This window comes from Natator depressus, chromosome 1, assembly GCF_965152275.1.
Source record: "Natator depressus isolate rNatDep1 chromosome 1, rNatDep2.hap1, whole genome shotgun sequence".
Taxonomy (NCBI): Eukaryota; Metazoa; Chordata; order Testudines; family Cheloniidae; genus Natator; species Natator depressus.
The window spans coordinates 52,858,097-52,885,157 of NC_134234.1; the positions used below are offsets into that span (position 1 = coordinate 52,858,097).

The 27,061-nt window shown below is 44.2% G+C and overlaps 1 protein-coding gene across 1 annotated transcript in view; it reads right to left on the reverse strand.

Annotated features, from left to right (window-relative positions):
- TRPC4 (transient receptor potential cation channel subfamily C member 4) overlaps positions 1 to 27,061 on the reverse strand; it is a 206,058-nt gene that overhangs the window by 120,948 nt on the left and 58,049 nt on the right. The window contains exon 3 of the mRNA XM_074959934.1: positions 16,220 to 16,624. Within this exon, the coding sequence (XP_074816035.1) occupies positions 16,220 to 16,597 (378 nt within the window). The 5' untranslated portion in view covers positions 16,598 to 16,624. The remainder of the gene's footprint in view (positions 1 to 16,219; positions 16,625 to 27,061) is intronic.

Consider the following 27,061-nt stretch of genomic DNA (forward strand, 5'->3'; position numbering starts at 1 on the left):
TTAACTAACTTTACACCCGAGGGTTAGAAATAAAACAAACAAAACTTAGCTTGTAAAATTTTGCTGTGCTGTAATAGGATACCTATATTCTCTGATAGTGATCGTCAGCCTACAGAAAAATCCAAAAAAAAAAAAAACCCAACCCCAACAACAACAATAAAAAAATTAATAAAAACCCCAAAACCCTAACACCTTTGTCTCCAGGCAAATAGGCAGAAAACCCCTCTAGTTACTTTTAGGTAAAAAAAAAAAAAAAAAAACTTCAGGTCTGTGAAGACTTGTGAATTTCCCTGCAGGAGGTTAACTACTCTGCCTTTAGGTAGAGAAAACTGCAATTCAGAAAAGATAATTCCCTTTTGCCTCTGCTCTGGCCCCAAAGCAAAGCAAAAAAACTTCCAACTATTTCCAGTTGGAGACCTGCTTTCTAGCAGCCCAAAGGATTTTAAAAATTTCCTTTCAAAATCTGTTTTTCTGGTTCAAAAAATCTCAAACTGATCTCAAAATGATTTCAAGTTAATCCCACCGCTCTGCCACCATGTCAAGGTTCCTTCCCCACTCTGAACTCTAGGGTACAGCTGTGGGGACCTGCATGAAAACCTCCTAAGCTTACTTTTACCAGCTTAGGTTAAAACTTCCCCAATTACAAACTATTTTACCCTTTGCCCTTGGACTTCCACTGCCACCACCAAACGTTTATCTGGGTTTATTTTATTAGGAAAGCGTTGTTTGGAAAGGTCTTTCCCCAAAAAATCCTCCCAACCCTTGCACCCCACTTCCTGGGGAAGGTTTGGTAACAATCCTCACCAATTTGCATAGGTGACCACAGACCCAAACCCTTGGATCTTAAGAACAATGAAAAAAGCATTCAGGTCTTACAAGAAGAATTTTTAATAGAAGAAACAGTAAAAAAGAAGTAACAATAAAAAGAATCACCTCTGTAAAATCAGGATGGTAAATACCTTACAGGGTAATTAGATTCAAAACATAGAGAATCCCTCTAGGCAAATCCTTAAGTTATAAAAAGACATACAGACAGGAATATCCATTCTATTCAGCACAGCTTAATTTCTCAGCCGTTTAAAGAAATCATAATCTAGTGCATATCTAGCTAGATTACTTACTAACCTCTAAGACTCCATTCCTGTTCTGTCCCTGGCAAAAGCATCACACAGACAGACTCTTTGTTTTTCCTTCCCCCAGCTTTTGAAAGTATCTTGTCTCCTCATTGGTCATTTTGGTCAGGTGCCAGCAAGGTTATCCTAGCTTCTTAACCCTTTACAGGTGAAAGGGTTTTTCCTCTGGCCAGGAGGGATTTTAAAGGTGTTTACCCTTCACTTTATATTTATGACAGTGCTGCTCCAGAAAAGTTACATTAGTAGGTGAGCGGAGGGTCGGGGGGGGGAGGGGGGTTGAGCAGCATTTTGGAATTTATGTTAATAGAGATTACAAGGAGAGGAGATTACAAACCACATCCTTGAGTCCGATGACCACCACTCTAGCAACACAAAGCTTTAACACTACCCTAACTGGGCATCTGGAGATTTCACCCATCCCAGGGTGGCATAAAGTCAGCCTAGCCCATCACGGTAAGTGCCTGTGGAGGCAAGAGTGACATGGCTGAACCATGCTGTGTTCCAGCAATCCTCAGCTGGCTCAGTGTCTGACAGCAGGCTGCCATACATTAGGGCTGCCATGAAGTTGCTTTAATTTACACCAGGGACCAAACTGGCCACCTGGCTGCCCTACTGAAGGTACATCACACAGACACCATTGCCCAAGCCTGAGGTCCTGGAACAAGCGTAACTCAGCCAGACCTAGGGATCAGGTCCTATAATCACTAGATTTGGACAAAATTGGATCAAATAAGATACCAAAATTCACACCAAATTCAAAATGAATAAGAAAAAAAATTAAGTCACTATTTAAAAGAAGAAAAATTCACATTATGCCTTTGCAATTCCTGGGGGTGCAGGGCAAATACCATATGACTGTGGTCTCTCTGACCCAGTTGAAACAAAGAAAAGGAAAATTTTCAAGCAAGTTATAGTATTGTTATGTCTTTTTTCATTTTGGTTGGTTTGGAGAAAGTGAGTAGAGTGGTGTAGAGAAAGAATGTCGCAGCTCAAAGACAATGCAATCTTATTCACCATGGGCCAGATTTTTAAAGGTATTTAGGCATCAGAAGTTACGTGCCTAAAGTGCTTTTGAGAACCCCACGAGGCACCTCTCTACATATTTATACCCCAAAGTGGCATTGAAAATCTACCCCTAAAGGGGCAGACACCTTTGCATGGGAACAGGGGAACACAGGGTATAGGATTGTTAAGAAACTCCTGGATCATCAAATCCCCTCCCATTAATGCAGGGAGCAGCCCCATCATGTAATCCCATTCACAAATTTATCAAGCTCCATCTTAAAGCTAGTTAAATTGTTTGCCTCCCACTATTCCTAATGGGAGGCTGTCCCGGATCCTCCTGCTCCTCTGATGGTTAGAAACCTTCTTTGAATCTTTTAAAGCCTAAATTTACTCATGGCCAGTTTATTCCCATTTATTCCTGTGCCAGCATTGTCATTAGCTTAAATAGCTCTTCTCCCTTCCTAGTGGTTATCCTCCTGATGTATTTATGGAGACCAATCATATCCCCTCTCAGCCTTCATTGTACTAGGCTCCTTTATCCACAATTGGTCCCACTGACTTCAGTGGGGCCACTTGTGGAGTAATATTACTTGGAGTGATTTATGGGATCAGAATCTGGCCTAAAAAAGGTACATCCCATCACCTATTTTGGCACTATATTAGCCTCACAAAGATAAAAAGCACAGGAGGGTAAAGCATTGGTCCAAAGCTCTCATTAAAGGGTATGGCTACACAGTGGCTGGGAGTGTGCTTCCTAACACAGCTAGGACCACGCTAGCTCTGCTCACGCTAAGATGCTAGAAATAGCTCTGTGGCCACAGCAGCATGGGCAGCGCCTTGGGCTAGCTGCCCAAATATGGATCCAGGGGGTGTTGTCCTTGTGCGACTGGTCCAAGCTGCTACTCGCGCTGCTGCAGCCTCGCTGCTATTTTTAGTGTTGGTCTGTCTACCTGTGCTGGGAAGTGCCCTCCCAGCTGCGGTGTAGGCTTATCTTGAGGAAGAGCTTACAGACTTTAAGTGACATATTTCCATCAAGGGTAAGAGTACGGAACTCTTGTTTTGTTTTTCTGAGGAGTGGGAGTATGGCATATGAGGATTGGGAATGTGTGTGAAATGATGGAATTTGGGGACGGAAGAGTAGAGACTGGGTGATTTTTTTTTATTTTATTTTATTTTTTTTGGAGGGGGCAGGAAAGATTACGGAACTGATAGATCTGGGCTGGGGAAGCAGTGGAGGGTTTTACCCAGGGAATTACAAATGTAACCCTGACCGAGGCAGAACATATTTGAGGGGTCAAGGGTTTCCTGCAAAAAAAATAATGTTCCCCGCCCCAAATGCGTGGGTACTATTTTGCTCCCCTTCCTCCCATAACATAGAAGGCCACATATATTTGTGTCAGTTTAGATTTTTCTAGTGTGTGTGTGCTTCGTGACAAAAGAAGCCCTCAGCATTTTATCCAGTGTCCTCTTCCTCCTCCCTTGGGTCTGTAAACTGCTCCAAAACATAGCCTGTAGGTAAAAACGCTCATTTTCAATGACTTGTCAACTTTATTGGTAGGCAGACATGTCCTTCCTTCAGTTACTGTCAACTGCTTTAGTGGCCTGGAAGCAGACACTCCAAAAGTGGCAGCTAAAATATTCTAACATTCTTGAGAATTGCTTCTGATTAAATCCATGTGCCCCCACATTGTGCCTCTTTGAAACTAGTCAATAACGAGTATCACTGGGCACTGCCCGAGTGCACATAATGACTAACGACAAGCATAGAGGCGTGTTTTTTCTCTCTAAGCAGTGGTGAAAAAGAAACCCAAAGTGAAAATGGACTGAAAAAATACATCGGCCCATGATTACACTGAAAAAAAATATGATAGTGTTAAGGAAAAACTATTAAAGGAAAGCTAGAATTCTTGCTGTCACATCAAAACACTGGTCAAGCAAGCCGTGAGTGATGTTAGCATATTAGGAGAAAGACAAATCAAACTGCCTGAATGTTCAAAGTAGAATTGGTCTGAACATTTCCAATGAAATGTTTTTGAAATATGCTCTTTTGTGAAAGCTGAATCATTTTGTGGAAATATATCGATTCTGATAAAGCTTTCTTCCAGAAAACTTCTGAGGTCCAGGGTTCTCTGGTCACTTGTGATGAGAGAGAGCAGAACTGAAGAAAGCTTTTAGAGTGGAAAATGGATGTTTTGACACAATTCCATTTTGCAAAAACATTTGAAGGCTTTTGTTTTTGCTCTAATGAGGAATAAAAACAAAATTTGAAACCTCAAAAGTGCTTGTGAAATGGAATTGTCCTCTGGGTGGTTCTAGTTCAAAGCTTTTAAAAAATGTTTTACTGTCACTGTTCAATGCTCACCTTTCTCTCTGTATTATAGCACTTTCTTTTGCAGTACCAGCTGGGACCAGCACATGTGCAAAAATAATAAATAATGAAAAAAGTTAACTAAACCTTTTGAAACTTTGAAAAACGTTTTACATTTTTGGTGGAGGGTTGGCTCAGTTATCTGTAAGGAGGACTATATATGAACTAAGTATTACACATATCAGATAAAGTTATTGAACTAGTGCACCAAACCCTAATAAAATAAGGACTAGATCCTTAGCTAGTGTGAATCAGCATCAGTGATGTCACTCACTGAGAATCTGGCTCATCATTTTGTATGGTGCTAGATCCTCCTGTATTTCCTCTTCCTTAGCCTCTATTCCAATTTAGGAGCATAGGATTTGGCATACTCGATAAGGTCATGGGTCCATCTCGTTTGGCATACTGCCTTTATGAGTGATGAATACCTGCCAATGTCACTATGAAACCAAAACACTGTGGCAGCAATACAAGAGGAACTGGGAAAATTCATGAAAATTAATTCATCCTATGGGAGCCAAATCAAAAGTTTTGCTTTAGTAGTGATCACAATTTTCTCTGCAAAGCCACTAACCCCACTACTGACGCACAAAAACATCTACATTGTTAAGGCTTCTTGCCAAGGGGGTTAGTGCACTTATGAACAATTCTACTGCAAACATAAAAAGAAAATCTTCGAAAAAAACACTCCTGGAAAGCTAGCCACAAACCCAGCTTTCCATCTAGCAGACAAGTAATCCTCTCCATCTTCACAGTGTATCTCTCCCTAGCAGCCAAATGTACACTTCAACTAATCAAATGATTACATGAAAAGATGGTACATGTGAGTTGACTGCTTTGGGTCCTCTCTTAACAAACTAAACTAACCCCTCGCCTCTCACATCCATTTCTGCCTATCAGGATTCTCAACCTGTCAGAAAATTCTGATTAATCTGATACCTGGGGAAAATCCTCTGCTACCGCTCAGACAGCTTAGCAGGAGGAAGAATGAACTCTAATGCCCCCACATTCCACATCAAGACGGTCCTCTTCATGCTCTACAAAATGGCACCACATTGCTTCCTCCACCCTCATTACCATATGGACTGCAATTAAGCAGCATACTTGGTATCTACTGTGTGGAACTCAGTTTATGAGCTTCTGTGGGAGACATTTTCAAAACAAATACCACAGTTGGTGCCTAATGAATAGAGTGCAATTTATGAGCTTCTGGGGGTGGCATATTCAAAAGACTGCATGAACAGATTGCACTGTTTACTATATGTACAATTTATCATATCTTACTTGTGTACAGCCCCCTCTCTCTTCCTGCCTCTGCCTCACACCAGTAATTCCCTATTCATTAATTTAGGGTATACTTTGAATTAATTTCTTAAGGCCATTCCAAAAGAGGCAGCTTCCTGGCCTAGTACTGGCTATGTAGAAATCCTCTTGCTCTGGTGCATAAACCAATTGCCAGAAGACATAGAAGAAATACTCGCCCCCCGGCCCCAGGCCCTTAGTGAATCTCAGCACAATTCTAGGGTTTTCCTGCTTTCCTCTGAATCATCCAGAACTGGGCAAGATTGGAAAGAGCTTGCAGGAAAGCAATAGTTAAACATGGCAACCCCTACAATATATTCTTATGTTCCTTTTCAGATAGTTTTCAGAGTAGCAGCCGTGTTAGTCTGTATTCGCAAAAAGAAAAGGAGGACTTGTGGCACCTTAGAGACTAACCAATTTATTTGAGCATAAGCTTTCGTGAGCTACAGCTCACTTCATCGGATGCAAATAAATTGGTTAGTCTCTAAGGTGCCACAAGTACTCCTTTTCTTTTTTCAGATAGTGGTTATGAAGAAAAAATGCTACAAGACATGCTGTAACAGAATAGGTCTAAGTCAATCACATTGCAAGGTTGTTGTACAGTTACTGAAGCTAACTACAGTATTTTCCAAATCAAGCAGTTTCCTGCACTTTGGTTCTGGGTGTCTGATTTTCATAATGCCATACAGTTATTTCCCAGTAGTTGTATACCTATACTCTGATTGGCTATTAATGGCTGTCAGGATTCATGGATCCGCATAAACACAATGTGTGGTTATTTCTCAATAACTGTATGATGAATATGCAAACCTCTTCTTTGACTGGTGGCAACAATTCCACTGCAATAGTTGTTTACTCAGAATGATCAAGTGATTTGCCACTAGCAAATGGGCAGCCTCAGCTTTTCAATCTCCTCAGCTGAAGCCAAATGATTTGAATATGTATCTTCAAGAGAAGAAAAAAATGCAAGGAAGGAAAGTGAGTGGTGCTGTGAAAATGCAAAAGGGATCTCTTTTAAAAAAGATTATCCCCTGCTTTCTTGCATTTCCCCCCTTCAGACTTAACCGTGCTGTTCATCCCTACCCCACCTCTTCTTGTTTTCTCTCCTTCACTCATGCCCTGCCTAATACCTTGCACTGCTAACCCTGCAGAGCAGCATCCTTGCTTAATTGTATGTTCTGTGCTACATCTAGTGCAGACATTTGGACATGGTAAAACCATCATGATAAATAATTGCAATATTATTGCCTCAATATTGCAGATATCCTCTTCCCATGAAAAAGCTGAACATTTACCAACTAAGGTGTTGATCCTGCAAGGAATTCTTTGTGGACAAACCTCCTTGCAGGACTGGGGAGTAAATATGGCTATAGATAGGTATGTTATATTATAAGCAAGGCTGGCAGCATCACCTATTATTAAGGTTACCTGATACTTCCCATTATAGCATGTTTTCATTTGCTTGTATCTTTGTCAAATTTTAATTGTTCGGCTGAAATTTTCCAGGTTAAGAGTCTGCCTCAGGCTGGAATTTTTTTGGAAAACTTTCAGCTCAAACAGTTCAGCCATTTCCAAGGATGAGGCTGATGAAAAATACATTGTTTTGGCCCATGTTAAAAAAATTCCCGTAACCTTTTCTTTGAGACGCTTTAGCACCTCCACACTTTGAGTATTGATTTGGGCATTTGAGTACTGGGACTTGACATTTGACAGCATGTGGCCTTTTTTGTCAGGCATGTGCTTTTTGCTATCTCTGTGAAAATCTGCCCAAATTTGACTAAGTTATAGGTAAAGCTATGTTTTAGTCATGGGTATTTTTAGTAAAAGTCATGGACAGGTCATGGGCAGTACACAAAAATTCACAGCCCGTGACCTGTCTATGACTTTTACTATATACCCCTAACTAAAACTTGGGTGAGGGACCGTGGGTGCTCTCGGGGAGGGGGGGGGGCAGTCCACGGGCACTGGAGGTGCTGAGGGAGGTGACCCGGGACCGCACCCCTGATGCTGGGGGTGGGCTGGGTTGCAGCGCGTGGCCCAGGACCACCGCTGGTGCTGGGCGGGGCGGGGCTGGCAGGGACCCCCTACCTGGCACCGTGTGTTCCTGAAGCTCCTAGGCAGCAGAGCGGCTTGGGGGCTCCATGCGCTGCTCAGCTGTGCAGTTCCCATTGGCCAGGAACCACAGCCAATGGTAGCTGCAGGGGTGGAGCCTGCAGGCACAGGCAGTGCACAGAGTCCCCTGACCCCTCCGCCTAGGAGCTGCAGGGCCATGCCAGTGGGACCCAGGGAGCGCCTCACACTGAGGTAAGCACCCCCCCACCCTCCAATCCCCTCCCCTGAACCCCCTCCCACACACCCAAACTGCTGCTGGCCCAGGGGCTGCCCTGAGCCAGCACTGGCCACTGCAGAAGTCATGAAGGTCATGGAATTTGTGATTTCCGTGACCTCTGTGACAGACTCGCAGCCTTAGTTATAGGCCTTTGAAATATTGTAGTTGCACATGCTCAGTAGAGACTTGCTACATTCCCCAAAGATCCCATCCACACTAAGCATGCTCCAGCCAAGGGCTGAGCAGGATTTTTCCTGCTATTGCAGCTCCGGCTTCTGTGAGCCATATCATGGCTAGGCACCAGAACTGAAAGCAGGGAGCCTGTCTGCTGGTGCCCAGGTGACAATGTAATTCTACACTCCAGGTCAGAGAAACATTTAAATACACTCTTCATATTATGCATATCCACTTGATACATATTTTTATGATATACCCTCTGGAATTCTGACAGAATAACTTAACAAATTAATTCCCCTGCGGTACCAGTGGAAGAGTTACAACCCTAATTTGTCACTCCACTAATCAGCTATTTCAAAGACTTTCTAACTGTCTAACTTTCTCAAATATTTGGTTCCAAAAATACCCATGCACACAATTTTAATGAAATACAGTACATACCATATATGATGCTAGCTCCACACATCTTTAACATTAAGTTAAAGCTATGGCATTCCATTCTATTTAATTATCTGTTTAAAGCAGGGGTCAGCAACCTACGGCATAGTGCCAAAGACGGCACGAGAGCTGATTTTTAATGGCACGCTGTAGCCTGCCGGGTCCCAGCTGCTGGCCCCGCTCAGCCCACTGCCAAACCCAGGCTGGCAGTGGGCTGAGCGGGCACGGCAGCCGGGACCACGGCAGGCAGCAGCATGCTGTTAAAAATCCTGCCCGCCTCGGCCTGCTCTTCTCCACCCCCTGCGGGGGCAGGGTGAAGAAGATTGGTTCTGCCCACTGCTGGTGCAGGGCAGGCAAGGTCCCCCCTCCCCCGCCTCTTCCCCCAGCCTGCTGGGTTCCTGCCCCTCCTCCTCTCCCTCCCTCCCTGATGCCCATCAGCTGATGGCCCTTGCGAGGGTGGGGGAGAAGCGTCCGCTCTCTGCTCCGGGGAGGAGGCGGAGAAGAGGTGGGGACAGGGCCTTGGGGAAGGGGGTGGAATCAGGGCATATCCCCTCCAGCCCCCTGCCATGAGCCGCTCTGGGCAGGGGGCTGAGAGCATCCCCACAACCCTAGCCCACACTCCCCCAGCGCTCTGCCCTGACCCCTACACCCTGCTCACACACACACACCCCTGCCCTGACCCCAGCACCCCCCACACATACCTAGCCCCCCCCCACACCCTATGCCCTGTCTCTTGCACCCCACACATTCCCACCCCCACCCTGAGCACCAAACGGGAGCTCCTGCACAAACACACATACCCCACATTCCCACCTGCACCCCTCGCACCAAATGGGAGCTGCCCAGGTAAGCACTCCACACCCAAACCTCCTACCCAAACCCTGAGCCCCCTCCCTCATTCTAGCTCCTGGCCAGACCCTACACCCCAATCCCCAACCTGCTCCTTCAGGCAACCCTGTGCTCAGTGCACTTCCAGCCTCTGCTCAGTGCAGAGAGAGAGAGAGAGAGGAAGAGAATGGGCTAGAACCAGGGAGACGATAGATACCCACTCTATGTGGGCAGGGCCGGGATCCCAGACTGGCAGCGGGCTGAACGGGGCCGGCAGCCGGGACCCTGGCTGGCAGGAGCTGGTGGACAGAACCCCAGCCGGGCAGCGGGCTGAGTGGCAGCGGGCTGAGCCGCTCAGCCCAATGCCAGTCTGGGGTCCCGGCCGCCGGCCCCGCTCAGCCTGTTGCCAGTCTGGGGTTCTGGCTGCCGGCCCCTTGCCAGCCAGGGTCCCGGCCGCAGGCCCCGCTCAGCCTGCTGCCGGCCTAAGTGAACGGAACCCCAGGCTGGCAGCGGGCTGAGTGGGCCGGCGGCGTAAGATCAGCATTTTAATTTAATTTTAAATGAAGCTTCTTAAACATTTTGAAAACTTTGTTTACTTTACAGCAATAGTTTAGTTTTATAATATATAGACTTATAGAGAGAGACCTTCTAAAAAACATTAAAATGTATTACTGGCACGCGAAACCTTAAATTAAAGTGAATAAATGAAGACTCGGCACACCACTTCTGAAAGGTTGTCGACCGCTGGTTTAAAGTCTCCTCCATTCTATTACATGGGTGTGTATGCACGGTGCAAAATAGCACGATATAACAACCAGTTATTCATCCTAAACTTGAAAGGAAAACAGCTTTTTTCAAAAAGATATTCCACTATCGGTCAGGATAATGGGCAATAAGATCTTGGCAGATAGTTTTTGAGACATCTGGTTATGAAAAATTAATAATTTGGAAGAACGTGGATAAGTTTAGTCAGCTCAGCTACCTTAAATCCTGTTATTCACTTTTACATGTGATCCAGCAGCTGGGGAATCTAACAAAGTTTAGAAAACATAATGCAAGTGACAAAAATGACCTTTTCCTGAATTGCTATAATGGATGCCACAAAAGCCTCTCTCACTAAATGAATGACAGAAGGAGTCAAGTGGAATCCAAATCGATTAAATATATATACCTCATTAGTAGGCACCAGATGGCACCAAATAGATACATATAATGATAATAAATTCAAAATCACCATAATACACATGCTAAGGTGTCTGGAATGCAGAGTATACTGAATGTGGAAAGTAGGTACAGTCTGGGGACATAGTGGATGGCTGGTGATAGACCCTTATCTAGGAATTTCTAAACTCTAAAAATATTTAAGAATTAGTTTTAGTTTAATGAAATGATCTTATGTTGCTTTTTGAGTATGATGCTGAAGTAAGCTTTAGCTACAACCTTCCCACACAACATATTATCCCCTTATCGAACAGTAAAAAGATATTGATACATGAATACGTCTGTAAATAACAGCTGCAAGTTTTTTAACTATAATTCTCAAGCCATATTCATTGTTATTTGCAAGTATTCAGACAACTTCCATGCGTTAATGAAAATCCTGAACGTTCCATGAGCTTTAGCAATATAGTGGAAATGGATAAATCATTGTGCACTGTTTATTTTTCTCCTTTTTAAATGGTTTCAATCATTCAGTCAAGCAGAGGAAACAGTGCTAGGGCTGAAATCCTGGCCCCATTGACCTCAGTGAAGCCAAGACTACCGTAGGGTTTATGGCAGCGTGTAGAAGTACAGACACTGCAGGCACAGCTAGCTTGGGTATAAACAGCAGTGTAGACGGAGAGACACAGCTCAGGTGAGTAAAGTAAAGTGCCCTATATGCCTGAACCCTAGGATATGTATCCTACATGACTGTCTGTAGGCCCAAGCAGTGCCAACGTCTACACTGATATTTTTTTGGTAGTGTAGTGTTCCGCTGCTTACCTGCCGCCACAGCATTTTCCCCCCACAGAAAAAGGCTTTGGCAGTGGGGAAAGGCTCTGGCAGTGGGAGGCAGCAGGGAGGCTCTGGCAGCAGGGAAAGGCTCCTACAGGTTACTGAGCCTTTCACTGCAGCATGAAGCTATGCACTGCAGTGAAAAGTGTGGATGCAGCCTGACTTTCACTGTAGCATGTAACTAACGTGTAGTGCCTGTACTCTAGACTGGGGCGCTCCCAGAGCGACTCATGGCAGGGGGCTGGAGGGGATATGCCCTGATTCCACCCCCCTTCCCCAAGGCCCCGTCCCCACCTCTTCTCCGCCTCCTCCCCGGAGCAGCGAGCAGGCGCTTGTTCCCCTCCCTCGCAAGGGCCATCAGCTGATAGGCGGCAGGGAGGGAGGGAGAGGAGATGGGGCAGGAACCTAGCAGGCTGGGAGAAGAGGCGGGGGTGTGGGGGACCTTGCCTGCCCTGCACCAGCAGTGGGCAGGACCAAGCTTCTTCACCCTGCCCCCGGGAGGGGAGGGCGGGGGGTGGAGAAGAGCGGGCCAGGGGCGGGCAGGATTTTTAATGGCAAGCTGCTGCCTGCCGGGGTCCCGGCCGCCAGCCCCGCTCAGCCCGCTGCCGGCCTGGGTTTGGCAAAAGAACAAAAGAACAGCCATACTGGGTCAGACCAATGGTCCATCTAGCCAAGTATCCTGTCTTCCCACAGTGGCCAATACCAGGTGCTTCAGAGAGAATGAACAGAACCGGTAATCATCAAGTGATCCATCCCCTGTCATCCACTACTAGCTACTGATGGACATATACTCCATGAACTTATTAGTTCTTTTTTGAACCCTGTTCTAGTTTTGGCCTTCACAACATCTGCAGGCAATGAGTTCCACAGGTTGACCCTGCATTGTGTGAAGAAATACTTCCTTTTGTTTGTTTTAAACCTCCTGCCTATTAATTTCACTCGGTGAGCCCTGGTTTTTGTATTATTCACTTTCTCCACACATTCACAATTTTATAGCCCTCTATCATATCCCCTCTTAGTTGTCTCTTTTCCAAGCTGAAAAGTCCCTGTCTTTTAATCTCTCTTCCTACAGAAGAGGTTCTACATCCTTAATAATTTTTGTTGCCCTTCGCTGTACCCTTTCCAATTCTAATATATCTTTTTTGAGATGGGGTGACCAGAACTGCAGGCAGAGTTCAAGGTGTGGTTGTACCATGAATTGGTATAGTAGCATAATGATATTTTCTGTCTTATTATCTATCTATCCCTTTCCTAATGATTCCTAACATTCCCTAGATTTTTGTTTGTTTGTTTGTTTTTTGACTGTCCCTGTGTATTGAGTGGATGTTTTCAGAGAACTATGCACAATGAGCCCAAGATTTCTTTCTTGAGTGATAACAGCTGATTTAGATTTCACCATTTTGTATGTATAGGTGGGACTATGTTTTCCAATGTGCATTACTTTTCATTTATCAACATTGAATTTCATCTGCCATTCTGTTGCCCAGTCCTCCAGTTTTGTGAGATCCCTTTGTAACTCTTCGCAGTCTGCTTTCGACTTAATTATCTTGAGTAATTTTGTATCATCTCCACATTTTGCCATTTCACTGTTTACCCCTTTTTCTGGATCATTTATGAATATGTTGAACAGCACTTGTCCCAGTACAGATCAATGCAGGACCCCGCTATTTACATCTCTCCATTCTGAAAACTGACCATTTATTCCTACCTTTTGTTTTCTGTCTTTTAACCAGTTACTGATCCACGAGAGGACTTTCCCTCTTATCCCATGATAGCCTACTTTGCTTAAGAGCCTTTGGTGAGGGATCTTGTAGGAGGTTTTCTGAAAGTCCATATTCACATGCCAATGTTTGCATTTGCAATGTGGAGGCTCATGTTTGTGCAGGAGGAATCCTGCATGCCCACAATGGAGGCACATGGCTAGAAATCCAGGCCACAAACTCTGCTAAAATGCCTTGCAGTGTTTATAAATACCTCATATTTTGGGGCAGATCTGCACCTTTTGTGTCTGTAAAACATTTCATAACTATTTCAAAGTATGCAAACTGATTCATAGATTTTGCAGTGTTTGCATAACCCACCCACAGGGTTTCTATCGTGTATGCTGGGGTGTGCTGTTTGCATGAGTGAATGTGGCGTTGTGGGTTGTGGAATACAAGTCTGAGTTCTCCTCTAAGATGAGGTACAAAAAGTTTCAAACTGACAGGAGGATTGTTTTGCCAAAGGCAGTGGAAGTTCAAAAACTCTCTCAGGATAGATTATGAACTTACAACTTTATCTATGGCTTCCCATCCACATGTTACTGTGCACAGACCACTACCTATCATGCTGACCAACTATGTCTCATTGTACTCCCCCACCTGTCTGTATCCATTTGTTGTTTCTTGTCTTATTGCTAGACTGTAAACCTTCTGGGGCGGGAACCATCTTTTAAGTTCTGTGTTTTTACAGCACCTAACACAGTGTGGTCCTGGCCCAGGGCTGGAGTTCCTATGCACTGTCGTAATACAAATAATGCATGAGAATAGAAAATATAACACATGCATAAAGGGAAATCCTAACTTCATCCTGCTATATTGTGAAATCTTGGCATCAGGCCACATGATTACCAACCTATAGCATCTATCATTATTAAAAGGCAATACTGGGCCTAGCTAACCCCACCCCTCTGGGCCTGGCAAGCCCGTTCCAATTGGAACAGAGGGTTAAAAGAAACTCAGAACCCCAGGCAAAGGGTGGGCAGGTTGTAAGAGAGATGAATCCTTCTCTGGGAAGTCAGCCTGAAGGCATAGCCTGCGAGGGGACCACAAAGCAGGTAAAGTCTCAGGCCGTGCCTTCTCCAACCACCCTGCCCCCTCTGAAACCTGCAAGGCCCTGCTCATTTAGACTTTCTGTTAGCTGATTGACTGGACTTTAGGGGCCATACCCCAGGAGCACATAGGTAGGCAGTAGCCCAGGCTGGCAGGCTTTGACTCCCCGCAGGGATGACCCTCCCAGTGTTACTTCCCAGAGGGAACTATCCTGGATTGGACATGATGGAAAGGAAAAGCCAGGGACCCCCATACCATGCCCCACTTAAGAGAAAAGGCCCAGATGTAGGTAGAGGCTCCAAACATTTGTGACTTAGAATCAGGCATCTCAGGCACCTCTGACAGGAGCACAAGAGTCTGGTATGCTAACTGTTAGGCAACCTGACCCTCTGAGAGTCTATCACATGTTCCTATTTCACAGATGAGGAATTAAGGCCTTCAAAGTTTACGTGAGTTCATGGAGAGTTGAACCCAAACCTGCTGAGTCCTAGTCCAGTACCTTAACAACAAGACCATTCTTCTCCTTTGAATTGTCTTCTCATACCCTGTGAGCTATGCAATCGGGTGAGAAATAATGGAAATGAGGCAAGCATAAAATGAATCTAATTTCCATTCATTTATGCTGAGATAAAGCCATTTAAAGATGAAGATAAAGATATTATGCTTTTACTAGGGAGCAAAGAAAGCAGACATACACAGTTGGGTAAGGACCTAACATATTGTATTCTTTCACCAAAAATAACATTGAATTCCTATTATTTTATTGACAAAAAAATTATACTTTTTACTTATCATCTGCAATTATAACCATAGCAAGTACCAGATACTGTAATTACATGATATTGTATGCATTGCCTATGAAAGGGCTCCAATCATTTCAATTCACTATGCACTAATATAGCACCTAGAATATATGGAAATTGGAATAGATAAGAAAAGAATAGAATCTTACATCTATTTATAGAGTGGTTTTCATCGCAGAGGATCCCTAAGAATCTGACAAATTACAATTTACATCCTACCCTGCCTCAATAGGGCCTTACAGTGGGTCTGGCATGAGGATGTTGGCCACCTAAAGGAGGATGACTTAGTGCAGTCAGGGGGAGGTATAGAGGGACACACCTTAAAGCCTCTTTCAATTTATTCTAAAAAAGATTTTCTATATAATGATGCATCCTTTGAGGGATGATGGGGAGAAAGAACAGGTTTGCCTTCACTCCTATGAGAGCACGTTGAGGGCCTATCGCTATGCACGCAGACAAGGCTGAGGTTCTCACCATGAAGACCAGGGGTCACACTGACCATGCCTCATAGTCACTGAAGTGGTTGATGGTCTCCACATCAAGGGTGAAATCCTGACTCCATTAAAATCAATGAGAGTGTTGCCATTGACTTCAATGGGACCAGGATTTCACCCCTAGTGTTCTCTTCCTATTAGGTTGCAATTCTGCATGAAGCAGGATTTTGCCCTAATACGTCCAGGAATCATTTCACCAATGAAATGGCAGAATTATCTGAAACAGAATTAACGATGAAAGGAAACACCCAGTTTCAACTGAATATTTTCTCCAAAGCCGTTCACCTATCCCAGAAAAGCACTTATTTTTATCCCCCATGTATTAGCGTGAATTATATTATCTTATTGAACAGAATACCCAATGCTAAGAACAGAGACACTCAAACCAAAATGAAAACGATACAGATCATACTGAAAACACTACACGTTGAATTTGAAATAGTCATTTTTTTTTTAAACTCTTGACTCCCTTTTGACAATTCCTGGCATATTCCTACTGGCTTGCAAACCAAGAGCAAGAGTGAATTTTGCACGTACCTGTTTCTCCCCACTTGGCTTTTTGTGATTTAATAAAAGTTCCACAGCTCCAACTACCTCCTTTCGTATGGCATGCAGCAGAGCATCTCCGAGATACACATTAAAGCTTAAGAGCAGCTCAATGAGCTCCAGGTTCTCATTTTCAATTGCAATAAGGAGAGCTGTTCTTCCAAGAGGGTCGATGCAATTAATATTGATCTTGAAATAAATTTCGGCTTCCTCCAGAGCTTTCTTCACACTGGCATAATCTCCTTTCTCCACAGCATTCAAGTAGGCTTTCTCGGCGGGGGAAAGTTCGGACTCTGCTCGCACTATACGAAGAGGGATGCGGTCTCTGTACGGGGCATTGATGCTTCTTTTGTAATAGAACTGGGCCATATTTTATGCCATACTAATACTTTGTCTCTGCAATTTAAAAAGAAAGTGTGCTTCAGTTATGCATTCCTGGAATACAGTTCAGTTTATGATTACTATTACTATATATGAATTATAGTAGCAGTTAGAGGTGCTGTACAAACACATAATAAGAGATGGGCTCTGCCCAGAAAAACCTGTGATATAAATAGACAACACAGACAAAGGCCAAAAGAGGAAACAGAGAATAAAAGAGATGAAGTGCCTTGGCCAAGGTCACAGTGATCAAGCCAAGCACTCAGGTCTCCCCTCATTGAGTCTGGTGCCATATCAACTAGATTTTGCTTCTTCCTGGCACATTCTATCAAGCCTAAGCTGGACCTAATTTGCACAGTTCAAATCCAGATGTGAACTTTCTAAAGTCTGGAGTATTTGTATCTGATTCAGCCTTATTACTATTAAACTAATATATTCTAGCAAGTATCCTGAATCTGATTTGTAAGCTAGAGTTAGAAATTAAAAAGGTAAAATAACATTTATACATTGCCCATGATATGCTTAATATGTAAAAATCCCCAGAATTAATAGATAATGGCCAAGAGTTTGGTTTAATCCTTAGCACATTCTAAACTAAAACAAATATCCAATCGCAATTCTAATATCTTAAACATCACCAAGCATGTATGGCCTCTGTTGTTGTATTTTTTGCCCATGGGAGACCATGGCAGTATCTGTTCCTTCTGTCAGGGCAACAATTAGCTGGTTACCTCTGTGGTCTAAAAGAAAGTAGTAACATGATGGGATCTAAACTGTTAGGTTAAATGATCAATAAAATACCCCCTTGCAGTTCAAGTAGAGAGGCAGCATTGCCCAGTAGTTAGAGAGACTGGGTGTCAGGTGACCTAAGTTCTTTGTCTCTCTCTGTGAGAATTTGTGTAGCTCACATAACACAGCCTCTGAGCGGTAGTGAGCCCCTTATTTTACAACCCCTCCATCCAATTTAGGAGTGGCATTGATGGGCTCCAGTCTTGCTCAGAAAGAAGGAGGAATTATTTCTAAGGGCCTTGAAGATGGTGAGTCATACAAAACAAGAGGATAATGTGGGGAATCTTGGGTATTTGACAGAGACATGGAGAAAATCCTCTGAAGGAGGGGGAAAACCCAGTAAAACACGTGTGTATCAAAAGGGTTGTTAACCCTCCAGGATTGTCCTGGAGACTCCAGGAATTAAAGATTAATCTTTAATTAAAGAATATGTTATGTGATGAAACCTCCAGGAATATGCCCAACCAAAATTGGCAACCCTAGTATCAAACCCTAGTTAACAAACTACAACTAATTTTACATAGTCCTATGTAAGTGGTATGAGGAAAGTCAGTAACCAAGCTGCATATGTCCTTGTTCTGTGTACCTTCTTTTCTAAATGTTTCCCTTTAAGTGACTCATCAACTTGCTCACCATCCCCTTACCACCTGAGTTCCACGCCCCTCCGGCACCAGAACCCTCCTTTACCACCACCGTCCAAGCCCCAGGCTGAAATTTATTCCTCCCTCCCCCCACATGGCTCTTCTCCTTCCAGAGTCAATACTTGGGGCAGTTGAGCTGATAACCCTAGGCTTTGTTATGTCCCTGCTCCCCTCCACCTTCCATTTCTCACGCTGTCCCCCTCCCCATCTACATTCCTCCCAGGTCCCTGCTTTCAACCCCCACCCACCCTCCTCCCCACTTCCCCCCTCTACCTCCACACTGCTCTCCCACCTCCACACTTCCCCCTGCGAAGGTCTCTGTTTCCTCACCCCAGATCCTAGCTTCTTGCACCTTCCACCACTCCCCCACCCCAGGCCCCTGCTTTTCCTCCCATCCCCAACTCCAGTTTGCCCCACCAGGTCCCTGCTTCCCCCATCACTACCATTTTCCCCACTCCCCTCTGGTTCCCTGCTTCCTTACCCTACTCCATTGCCTCTGTCCCCCTTCCCCCATGGATCCCTGCTTCCCCTATCACCACTGCCCCATTCTTCTGGTCCCTGCTGCCTTCCCCTCCCCCACACAGCCACACACTCTCTTCCTTCCCCAAGTCCTCACTTTTTCTCTTGCCATTCTGCTCCCCGCCACTAGGTCCTTGCATCTCCCCCTAAAAACCCTCCCTCTAAGGCTCCCTTACTTCTCTTAGACTGCAGCCCACAGACTACCTCCCTACATAGTAGATCACCTGCTGCATCTAATATGTGTAGGCAGCTACGGGGGGGAGGAAGAGGAGGAGAGATTCCTCCCCCTGCAGCATCAAGCAATCTCTGTCCTGACTTCCTCAGAATCAGGCTTTTCTGGTGCTCTGATTTTCACTGAAACCAGTGGGGTTCTGCACACAGATGACGAGAATATTCCTGGAAATTCTGGGATTGACTGGGTTTGGTATTCAAAAATTATTGCACTACACACAAACAGACAGAGAAATGCCCTGAAGTTGAGTGCCAAGAACTCTGGATGTTCCTGATATCCTTATAAATCTCCAGTCCTTTGTGAATCTTAAGTTATTGGCTTCAAAGATTTCCTTGGGCACTGAGTTCCACAGTTTAATTACTAGCTGTGTGAAAAAGAATTTTCGTTTATCAGGGTTGAGTTGCCCACCTGTTAATTTGAATTATTTATGTTTGATTTAAAAGAAACTGTTATTTCTCTCCCTTTCTCTCCTGGGCATGGTACAAAATAAATGGGGTATATTCATCTCTGTTGCAACTCCATTTATTTGAAAGAAAGTCAGAGATTAATTTGACCCCATGAGATCAGAGAAGATGGAGATGCTTATGGCATAATATGAGCAGAGTGGTTTATAGGAAGAAAAGTTCGGACAACATTATGATGAACTTTTAATTTTTTTATGGTATTAGTCTTTCTTAACTCTTAGATAGGCATTAAGGTGGCCTCAGGCTTTCAGAAATCTCTGGAGAATATGTGATACGAACATCTTCATTCTTGGACCAGGGAATAACAAGGAAGAACAAAAACAAATTGTAACCTTTCCCCCTCTTGCTGCTGACATGCGTTTAACAAACACTAACACTTTTCCTTCTTTTGGTAATTGTTGATTGTTTTTGTTGTTTTTCTCTTTCTATTTTCAGCAAATAAAGAGATCAGCCTCATGATATGAGGAGCTCATCTGAACTAAAATGTTTAAAAAACATAATTAATTAATAGAGCTTGATTACTGGTGTAATGCCCCCCTGAATGATTTACAATATATTAATGAGTCATAATAATGCACAAGGTTTTTACAGATGTATCAAACTACCAGTTTCGTGCTTGGCCCTCTCTACAGATAAGTGGAAGTGCATCGTCAAGTATCTTGAAATATTGATTGACAGTGGCACATGTTGGTATCTTTACTCAGAGCTAGATGTGCCCTCATGCAGAAATAGCAAACGAGGACAGGAACTCCAGAGGTTTTCCTCTGAATTCTTCTGCTGTGGGCTGGATTTGTTCCCATCATGAAAGAAACCAGAGATCCAGTCCACCAATCCACTGGGATGGGGACTGAGAGGAAATGAGAACACTGATTTGTAAAGTGATGGTTCTTGAAGATCTGTGTGCTGGTCATAAGGACTGTGCAACCTTTGCAGAATCATTGCAACGGAGAAGAAACACCATCCCTTAATTTAAAAATCAAGAGACAAGTCAAAAACCCACTGCTTAAAGTACAGAGAAGGCAGAGCTAAGCAAATGTGAATTTACAACTGATTTAATCTGCCACAGACTCTACAGATCTGCTACAGAACCACAAAGCATTTCAGAGGAAGGATACTGAAGAGACAAATTAGGTGCTCTAAAAATTGGAACCTTAGGAACCATAAGATGCTCATCACACCCAGAAGGTAATATGCATCTTTTGTGACAAATTTCTGTCCTGAGTTGCACACAAGCATTAAAGTCCATGGGATTGCACCTGGTGTAATAGAGGGCAGCATTTGGCCCTATGAATCTGAGATATAACTTGATGAAGCAAACCAGAGACTGAGAAAGGAGATCTTGCAAATAAAGGGCCTGATCCCGGCAGGTGCTCTGCTTCTTGGACAAAATGGTCAGTACCCACTGCTCCCTATGAAGTGAGTGAGATGAGCAGAGGGCACCTTGCACCTTCCAGAAAATGCTTATTACCTGGCAGGATCAAACCTAAATGAGCAAGATCATCGACTGGAGCTATAAATGAGCAAAAGAGTCTTAACGTTGAACTGGCTCACTGGATGTCAGTGCCGCCTACCCCTCTGTTGTACTTAGGGAAATCAATGAGCTAGAATTCAACATGCAATGAGTTCAGGGCTCCTGCTAACCTACCGACAATGAGATAAACAGTGAAAAATAATGTTACTTTAAAAATTAATAGAACAATATTGATCAGCTCTGACTTTCAATCTGTAGGCTCAAATTTACATGATCTCCTTCAGTTTATTGTATCTTTCACAAATGACTCCTCCAAACGTACCTACATTTATTTTGCAAGACTGCACAAAGCAATCTTTGTTTTAATATAAAACAAAAGACTTAACTGAAATATTCAGAAACACAAGCCTCACTCAGTAATGGAGACTTTACACATTTCAGAATTATCTAGGGATGATTACTTTTAGATCACTGGGAATATTATGTTTTGAAAAATCTGCATTTTGCACACATCTTCAAATACAGAATTACTTGCAAAACGCATTTAGCCCTAGTTTCCATATCCAGAAAAATGATCATGAGCACAGCTGGTCTAATGATTCAGTCCAAATCATTTAGCTTACAAATGTTTCTATCTTTCTACAAATATTTGCAAATAGTGATTTTTATGACTGAAATAGGTTTAGAGATGGTTGAACAAACAGTTCGTAAATAGTTTCATTTTATATATATAAATCATGTACAATTATGTGATTAAATTTGACTGGCTTACAATACATACTACATAAAGTGTGCACTATGCAAATTAAGATATGTTAAAAGACAAACTTCCAAATTATATTGCTGTCTGATTAATAAAATAAACCATTAAAATTACTGTTAAAATGGGAAGATTTAGATACAGCTTATTCTGAACCTAAGTGGATGAAAGTTGGAAAACTAGTGCAAAGTGCTAAATTAAAGCTAGACCTCTGGCTCATACACTGGACCCCATACAAAATGAATTGTCTAAGCTTAGGAGGCACTGCTTCATATTTATGACTCCCTGACCAATGAAGCAGTCTCGAAGTCCTTAGTACTTCTATTCAGTCTCGGCTGCATGTGCAGCTTTAATTCAGCCCCGCCCCCCCTTGCACGTGCAGATTATGATACAGTCTTTAATTAAACAATCACATACTATTTTTTTCCAACACATACTTCTCCCTGGCCTTAGACTGCACACGGGTCCCTCCACATAACTGCATGAAATTGGATCTCCACTCTTTTGGGGAGGGCAGAAGGTGGCTGGCTTCCAGGTCATGCTCCCCTTAGAATCAGAAAGAATTATTTGGTAAATTGGAGTTACTTTTGGTGGAACCCACACTAACTTCCCCACCCCCCCTTGTGCCTTCTATTTTTTGGGGCATAGGTCTGGGGAAGATGGCAAATGACAGCATGTCTCCTTCAGGTGCTGTACAACTGGATGGAGGTCAGGCCCCTGGGAGGATGGTAGGGAGCTCTGTAAAATCCACAGGAGTGACTTCTGAGTTCACCATTGAGCCATTGTTCTTCTTGAGGGGAGAAAGTTACTTTAACTCCAGCAGCTTTAACTCATGTAGGTTTGCATGTACATTTTACCCTTTTGTGGGATTAGCAGTGGGAAAGTAGCATGTGCTACCACAATGTCTAAGGAGCACTTTGGATTTTGTTTGTAGGTTTGCTTTTAGGACTAGTTGTGTGAGTAAGGTGAGGACCTCATAGGTAGTGAATGTGGAACACTATGCTCAAGAAACCTGCACATTTAGGACAAGTGCAGAAACATTTCTCTATGATCAATTTAACATATTTTATGTGTATTATTCATGGCAGGGATTGATGGAAGAGTGAGATCTTTTAAAGTCTATATCTGTGATAGACTCACTTTAATCTGACAAGAAGTCCTATTTGATATAAGACCACTCTTAGGGCCAAGGACTGGGGGAATGGAACTAATTTCATCTGAGAAACAAAAAGCCATTTATGTGGCAAGAGAAATTGAATTTTGGGGGTGCTCCTTTTGAGGTTGCCCTTTAAGTTGGTAGCTCTTACTTACTCTAAAGGTTACAAGAAGCCAGGAACCCCAACTGACAGCAAAACCCATTGATTCTAAGGAGTATGCAAGGAATAATGGATGATGGAGACAGATTGTCATGTCTCCCTCTGAGATCACCTCTCTGAACAAGATCACACCAGGTCACAAAGTCAACTAGCGTACCCCTATATGGATTCAAGAGATACTGGATTTGAGGGCTAGAATTCTCATTGACTGCCCTAACTGATTGCCAGGTGTTGTCTCCCAATACTCAGTCCTAGTGGTTGGAATGGAGGTTGAAGCCAGGATTGGGATTGGGATTGGGCCAAGGGTAGTGCTGGAACTGAGATCTGGGGTCAGAATCAAGAGAAGAGTCCATAAACAAACCAAAATCAGTACCATAGCCAGAGTTCAGGTGCAGGCGAGAGGTCAAAGCTGGGTGGTCAGAGTTTGTGGACAAGGCAAATCAGTAGCGTAGCTGGAGTCTAGATAGAGGCTAAGGTTGAAGCTGGGTGGTCAGAGTCCGAGGGGTCAGGAAGCAGAGAGAAGGCTAGAGCAGGACAGTGGCCAGGCTGCAGCAAGGTCTGAGTAGGGAAGGACAAGACTGGGGCAGGAACAAGAACTGCATTAAGAGCAGGCTGGAAATGGAGAGAGTCTGTTGTGCAGCAGGAGGGCTCCTGGTTGAGTAGTGCTATTGCACAGACTGATCTGCAGCTCTGCTGAGGCTGGGAAACTACCTGAGCCTGGGGGTCATGTGCCCAGGCTCTGCTCAGAGGTAGGCTGCTGCCACATGCCTGAAGGCTGAGTCACTGCAGGCTCTGTGGGTAAGGTATGTTAGTCCCGCTGAAATGTTGCCGCCTGCCTGAGGGATGACTCACTGAAGCTGTTTTGGGGGGTGCTCATTGAAGCACTGGGAATGGGAGGGTGTAAATCTGCCCACATCTAAAGGCTGCACCACTCAGCCTAAGGGGAAGAGTCACTAAACCCAGGCATCAAATGAGTTCCAACAACAAATGCAAAAACAGGGATGGGAGTGAGGGTCACAAGTATAAAAGCAGAGATCCAGAGGGGAACACTCAGCAAAGAACACCTGACAGTGCCCACTGTTCCTCAAAGGTGTCCAGGGAGCCAGTGGACATAGCCTAGAGGAACTCTGCATGGAGACATGACTTCAGGAGGGATTGGAAATAGGTCCCACAGACCCAAAGCACCTTGCCATCCAGCTTCCTCCTGCTGACATGGTGGATGGTCACCTTGGCCAGCACCAGGAGGAGGTTGATGAAGAGGTCTCTTGACTTTGTGGGGATACAGCTAGAGTGTGTAAATCAGGAGGTGCGGGGGAAAGTTCAACCAGAACCATTGGAGGAGGTTCTGGAGGAGCCAAGAGAGGAACTGCAAATTGGTGCACTCAATATAAAAGTGTGCTAGGGTCTCCCTCTTGCTGCAGAAAGAGCAGGTGTCAGGAGAGTTGGTGAACCACTCCAGGTACATGCCCATACTCACAGCTCCATGAAGAAGTCTGTTGCAGGGACACCTATTGAGGCTCTGGGGATGGAGATGTGTAAATCTGCCCACATCTAAAGGCCGTGCCTCTCAGCCTAAAGGGAGGAGTTACCTGACCCAGGTCTCAAGTGAATTTAGGGGACAACAAATGAAAGAACAGGGATGGGAGTGAGGGTCACAGGGTCAAAAGCAGAGAGCCAGAGGAGGACACAGAGCAGAGAACCCTGGACACCACCCACTGCTCCTCAAAGGCATCGAGGAATCCAGTGGCTACAGTCCAGAGGAACTCCGCCTGGATACATGACCTAAGGGAGGAGTGGAAATAGGCCCCAAAGTCACAGCTTCCTCCTTCTGATGTGGTGGATGGCCACCTTAGCCAGCGCCAGGAGGAGATTGATGAGGAGGTCTCACGACTTTATGGGGCCATGGATGCAGTGTGCAAATATCAGGAGGTGCAGGGAGAAGTGCAGCCAGAACCTGAGGACAGAGTTCTGGAGGAGCTGGAAAAGTGGCTGGAACCTGGTGCACTCAATGCAATTGTGTGCCAGGGTCTCCCTCATGCCACAGAAGGGGCAAGTGTCAGGGGAAGTGGTGAACTGCACCAGGTACATACCTGTGCTCATGGCTCCATGAAGGGGTCTGTTGGAGGGGCAGCTGAGCAAGCGGCCCTGGTTTGGCTGTGGGTTTGCCTCCCGCTGACATCGAATAAAAGACAAACAAACTAGCAGTCTGGAGAACAGAAACAATGAAACTAAGACATAAACATTGAACATGATTACATAGATTGTACCTTTCTAGATTAGCTCTTGTCAAATTTAAGACTGGATATACTTGCATTACTTTGGTTTGAATAAATTATTTTCTTAATAAATGTTTTGCTACAACCCATTGGTTTTAGGTGGTTGTTTGGAAATGTGTTGCAGGCTATCACAGAAGACATGAAACACTTCACCTCCAGAGCCAGTGTCACTCGAGATGTTGGTCAAAAAGAATACAGACTACGGGCAGGTCTATACTACAGGGCTAAGGTGACCTAAGTTACGAAACTCCAGCTACATGAATAATTTAGCGGGAGTCAATGTACCTTAGGTCGACTTATTGGGATATCTACAGCGTGCTGGGTCGATGGGAGAAACTCTCCTGTCGACTTACCTTATGCTTCTCATTCCAATGGAATATCGGAGTTGATGGGACAGCAATCAGTGGTCGATTTAGCGGGTCTTCACTAGACCTGCATTGATTGCTGCATGTGGAGACAAGCCCTCAGGGATCCTCTCTCAAGAGTGAAAAATGTCTAATGACCAAGTTTAAGGGGCTTATGAGAATTATATCATTAAGTACTATATACAGGATTTGTTTTCCCATTAAAATATGTGAAGTATGACTCAGTTGGTGACTTAAGTGATATGGAGACATTAGAGTGGAATTACCTCAGCTGGTGTAGATCAGCATAGCTCTGAAGTCAACAAAGCTACATGAGTTTACAGAAGCTCAAGAACTGGCCTGTTTAATACTTCTTCAAATAAAGCCCAAGTTGGCAGCAACACAGGATCAAATCCTGCTTGCCTCACTCACACAGCTATCCCCAATTAGATCAGTGTGGCTACTTGTGAGTAGAGTGAGCAAGGTTCAGCTCAGAGTTCTTATTTGCTGATAGCTGCTTAGTGGTATATACAGGTTTCAGAGTAGCAGCCGTGTTAGTCTGTATTCGCAAAAAGAAAAGGAGTACTTGTGGCACCTTAGAGACTAACAAATTTATTTGAGCATAAGCTTTCATGAGCTGGTCTCCTCACTTCTATTCTTACTGGACAGCTGCCTTCATTAAAAAATTGACTACTGCAACTAGCTCTAACTGCACTCACGCTGGCGTTCTCAGGAAAGAGTGGGAATGAACATGGAGCCTTCACCACTTGCTCATCCTTACTGGTGGATCTTTCTGGATCAGGGTTAAGGCATATTGGCGGAGCAACATAAGAGAAACTTCCTTGCCGCTGTCTGAACTGGACTTTTTCTGTGAATTCACAGACGACTCCAGTCTGCAAGGCTGTCAGCCTGGCACCTACCATTGATTGGAGGCAGTCAATTTGGGGGAGGGGGGGAGGGGAGGAAAGAGAGAGCAGGAGATTACCCAGAGAATACTTTAAAGGAGAGAATACTCCATCTAATTTAGTTGACTTCACTATCTCCTTGGCCAGTGTTATCCTCCAGATTAAATCAGAGGGGCTCTCTCCAACTTCATCTTTTACAAAGCAAAGCTTTCAAGGCTCGCTGCACTAACCAGAGTTTCTTTATGTAACAGTTCCAACAACAGCACAGACATTGTGCTCTAATGGTGAAATCCTGAAGTATTCATTCAATATAGGCTTCTCTCTGAAGAGAGACCTGAGAGAGGTGTGCTGCAGTGATTCTTCGACACTCTAGGATGTTTATGTGCAGATTCATGTGTTTTCTGTGCTTCAGATAGTGAAGCTCTAAGGCAAGGTGTGATTTGGTCAAAAAAGGGGTGTGGTTGGCATACTGCCTAACCATTACAAGCTCTTCTGGCTAATAAAAACTTTCAGATGTGGCCCATGTCAGACACATAAATTAAGGACCCCCCCCAAGAATAAACTTAAACTGTCCATAAGCACCCTCTACTGATGTAGAGCTGATACGGAGCCAGCAGTGAACATGTTTGTGTATAAATATACTCACTAATATAAACATCCTAATGCAGTCTGCTGCACTCGGAATCTTATGTGGATTTTGAGGGGGTCCCGAAAGGAGACTGATTTTGTTAAAGA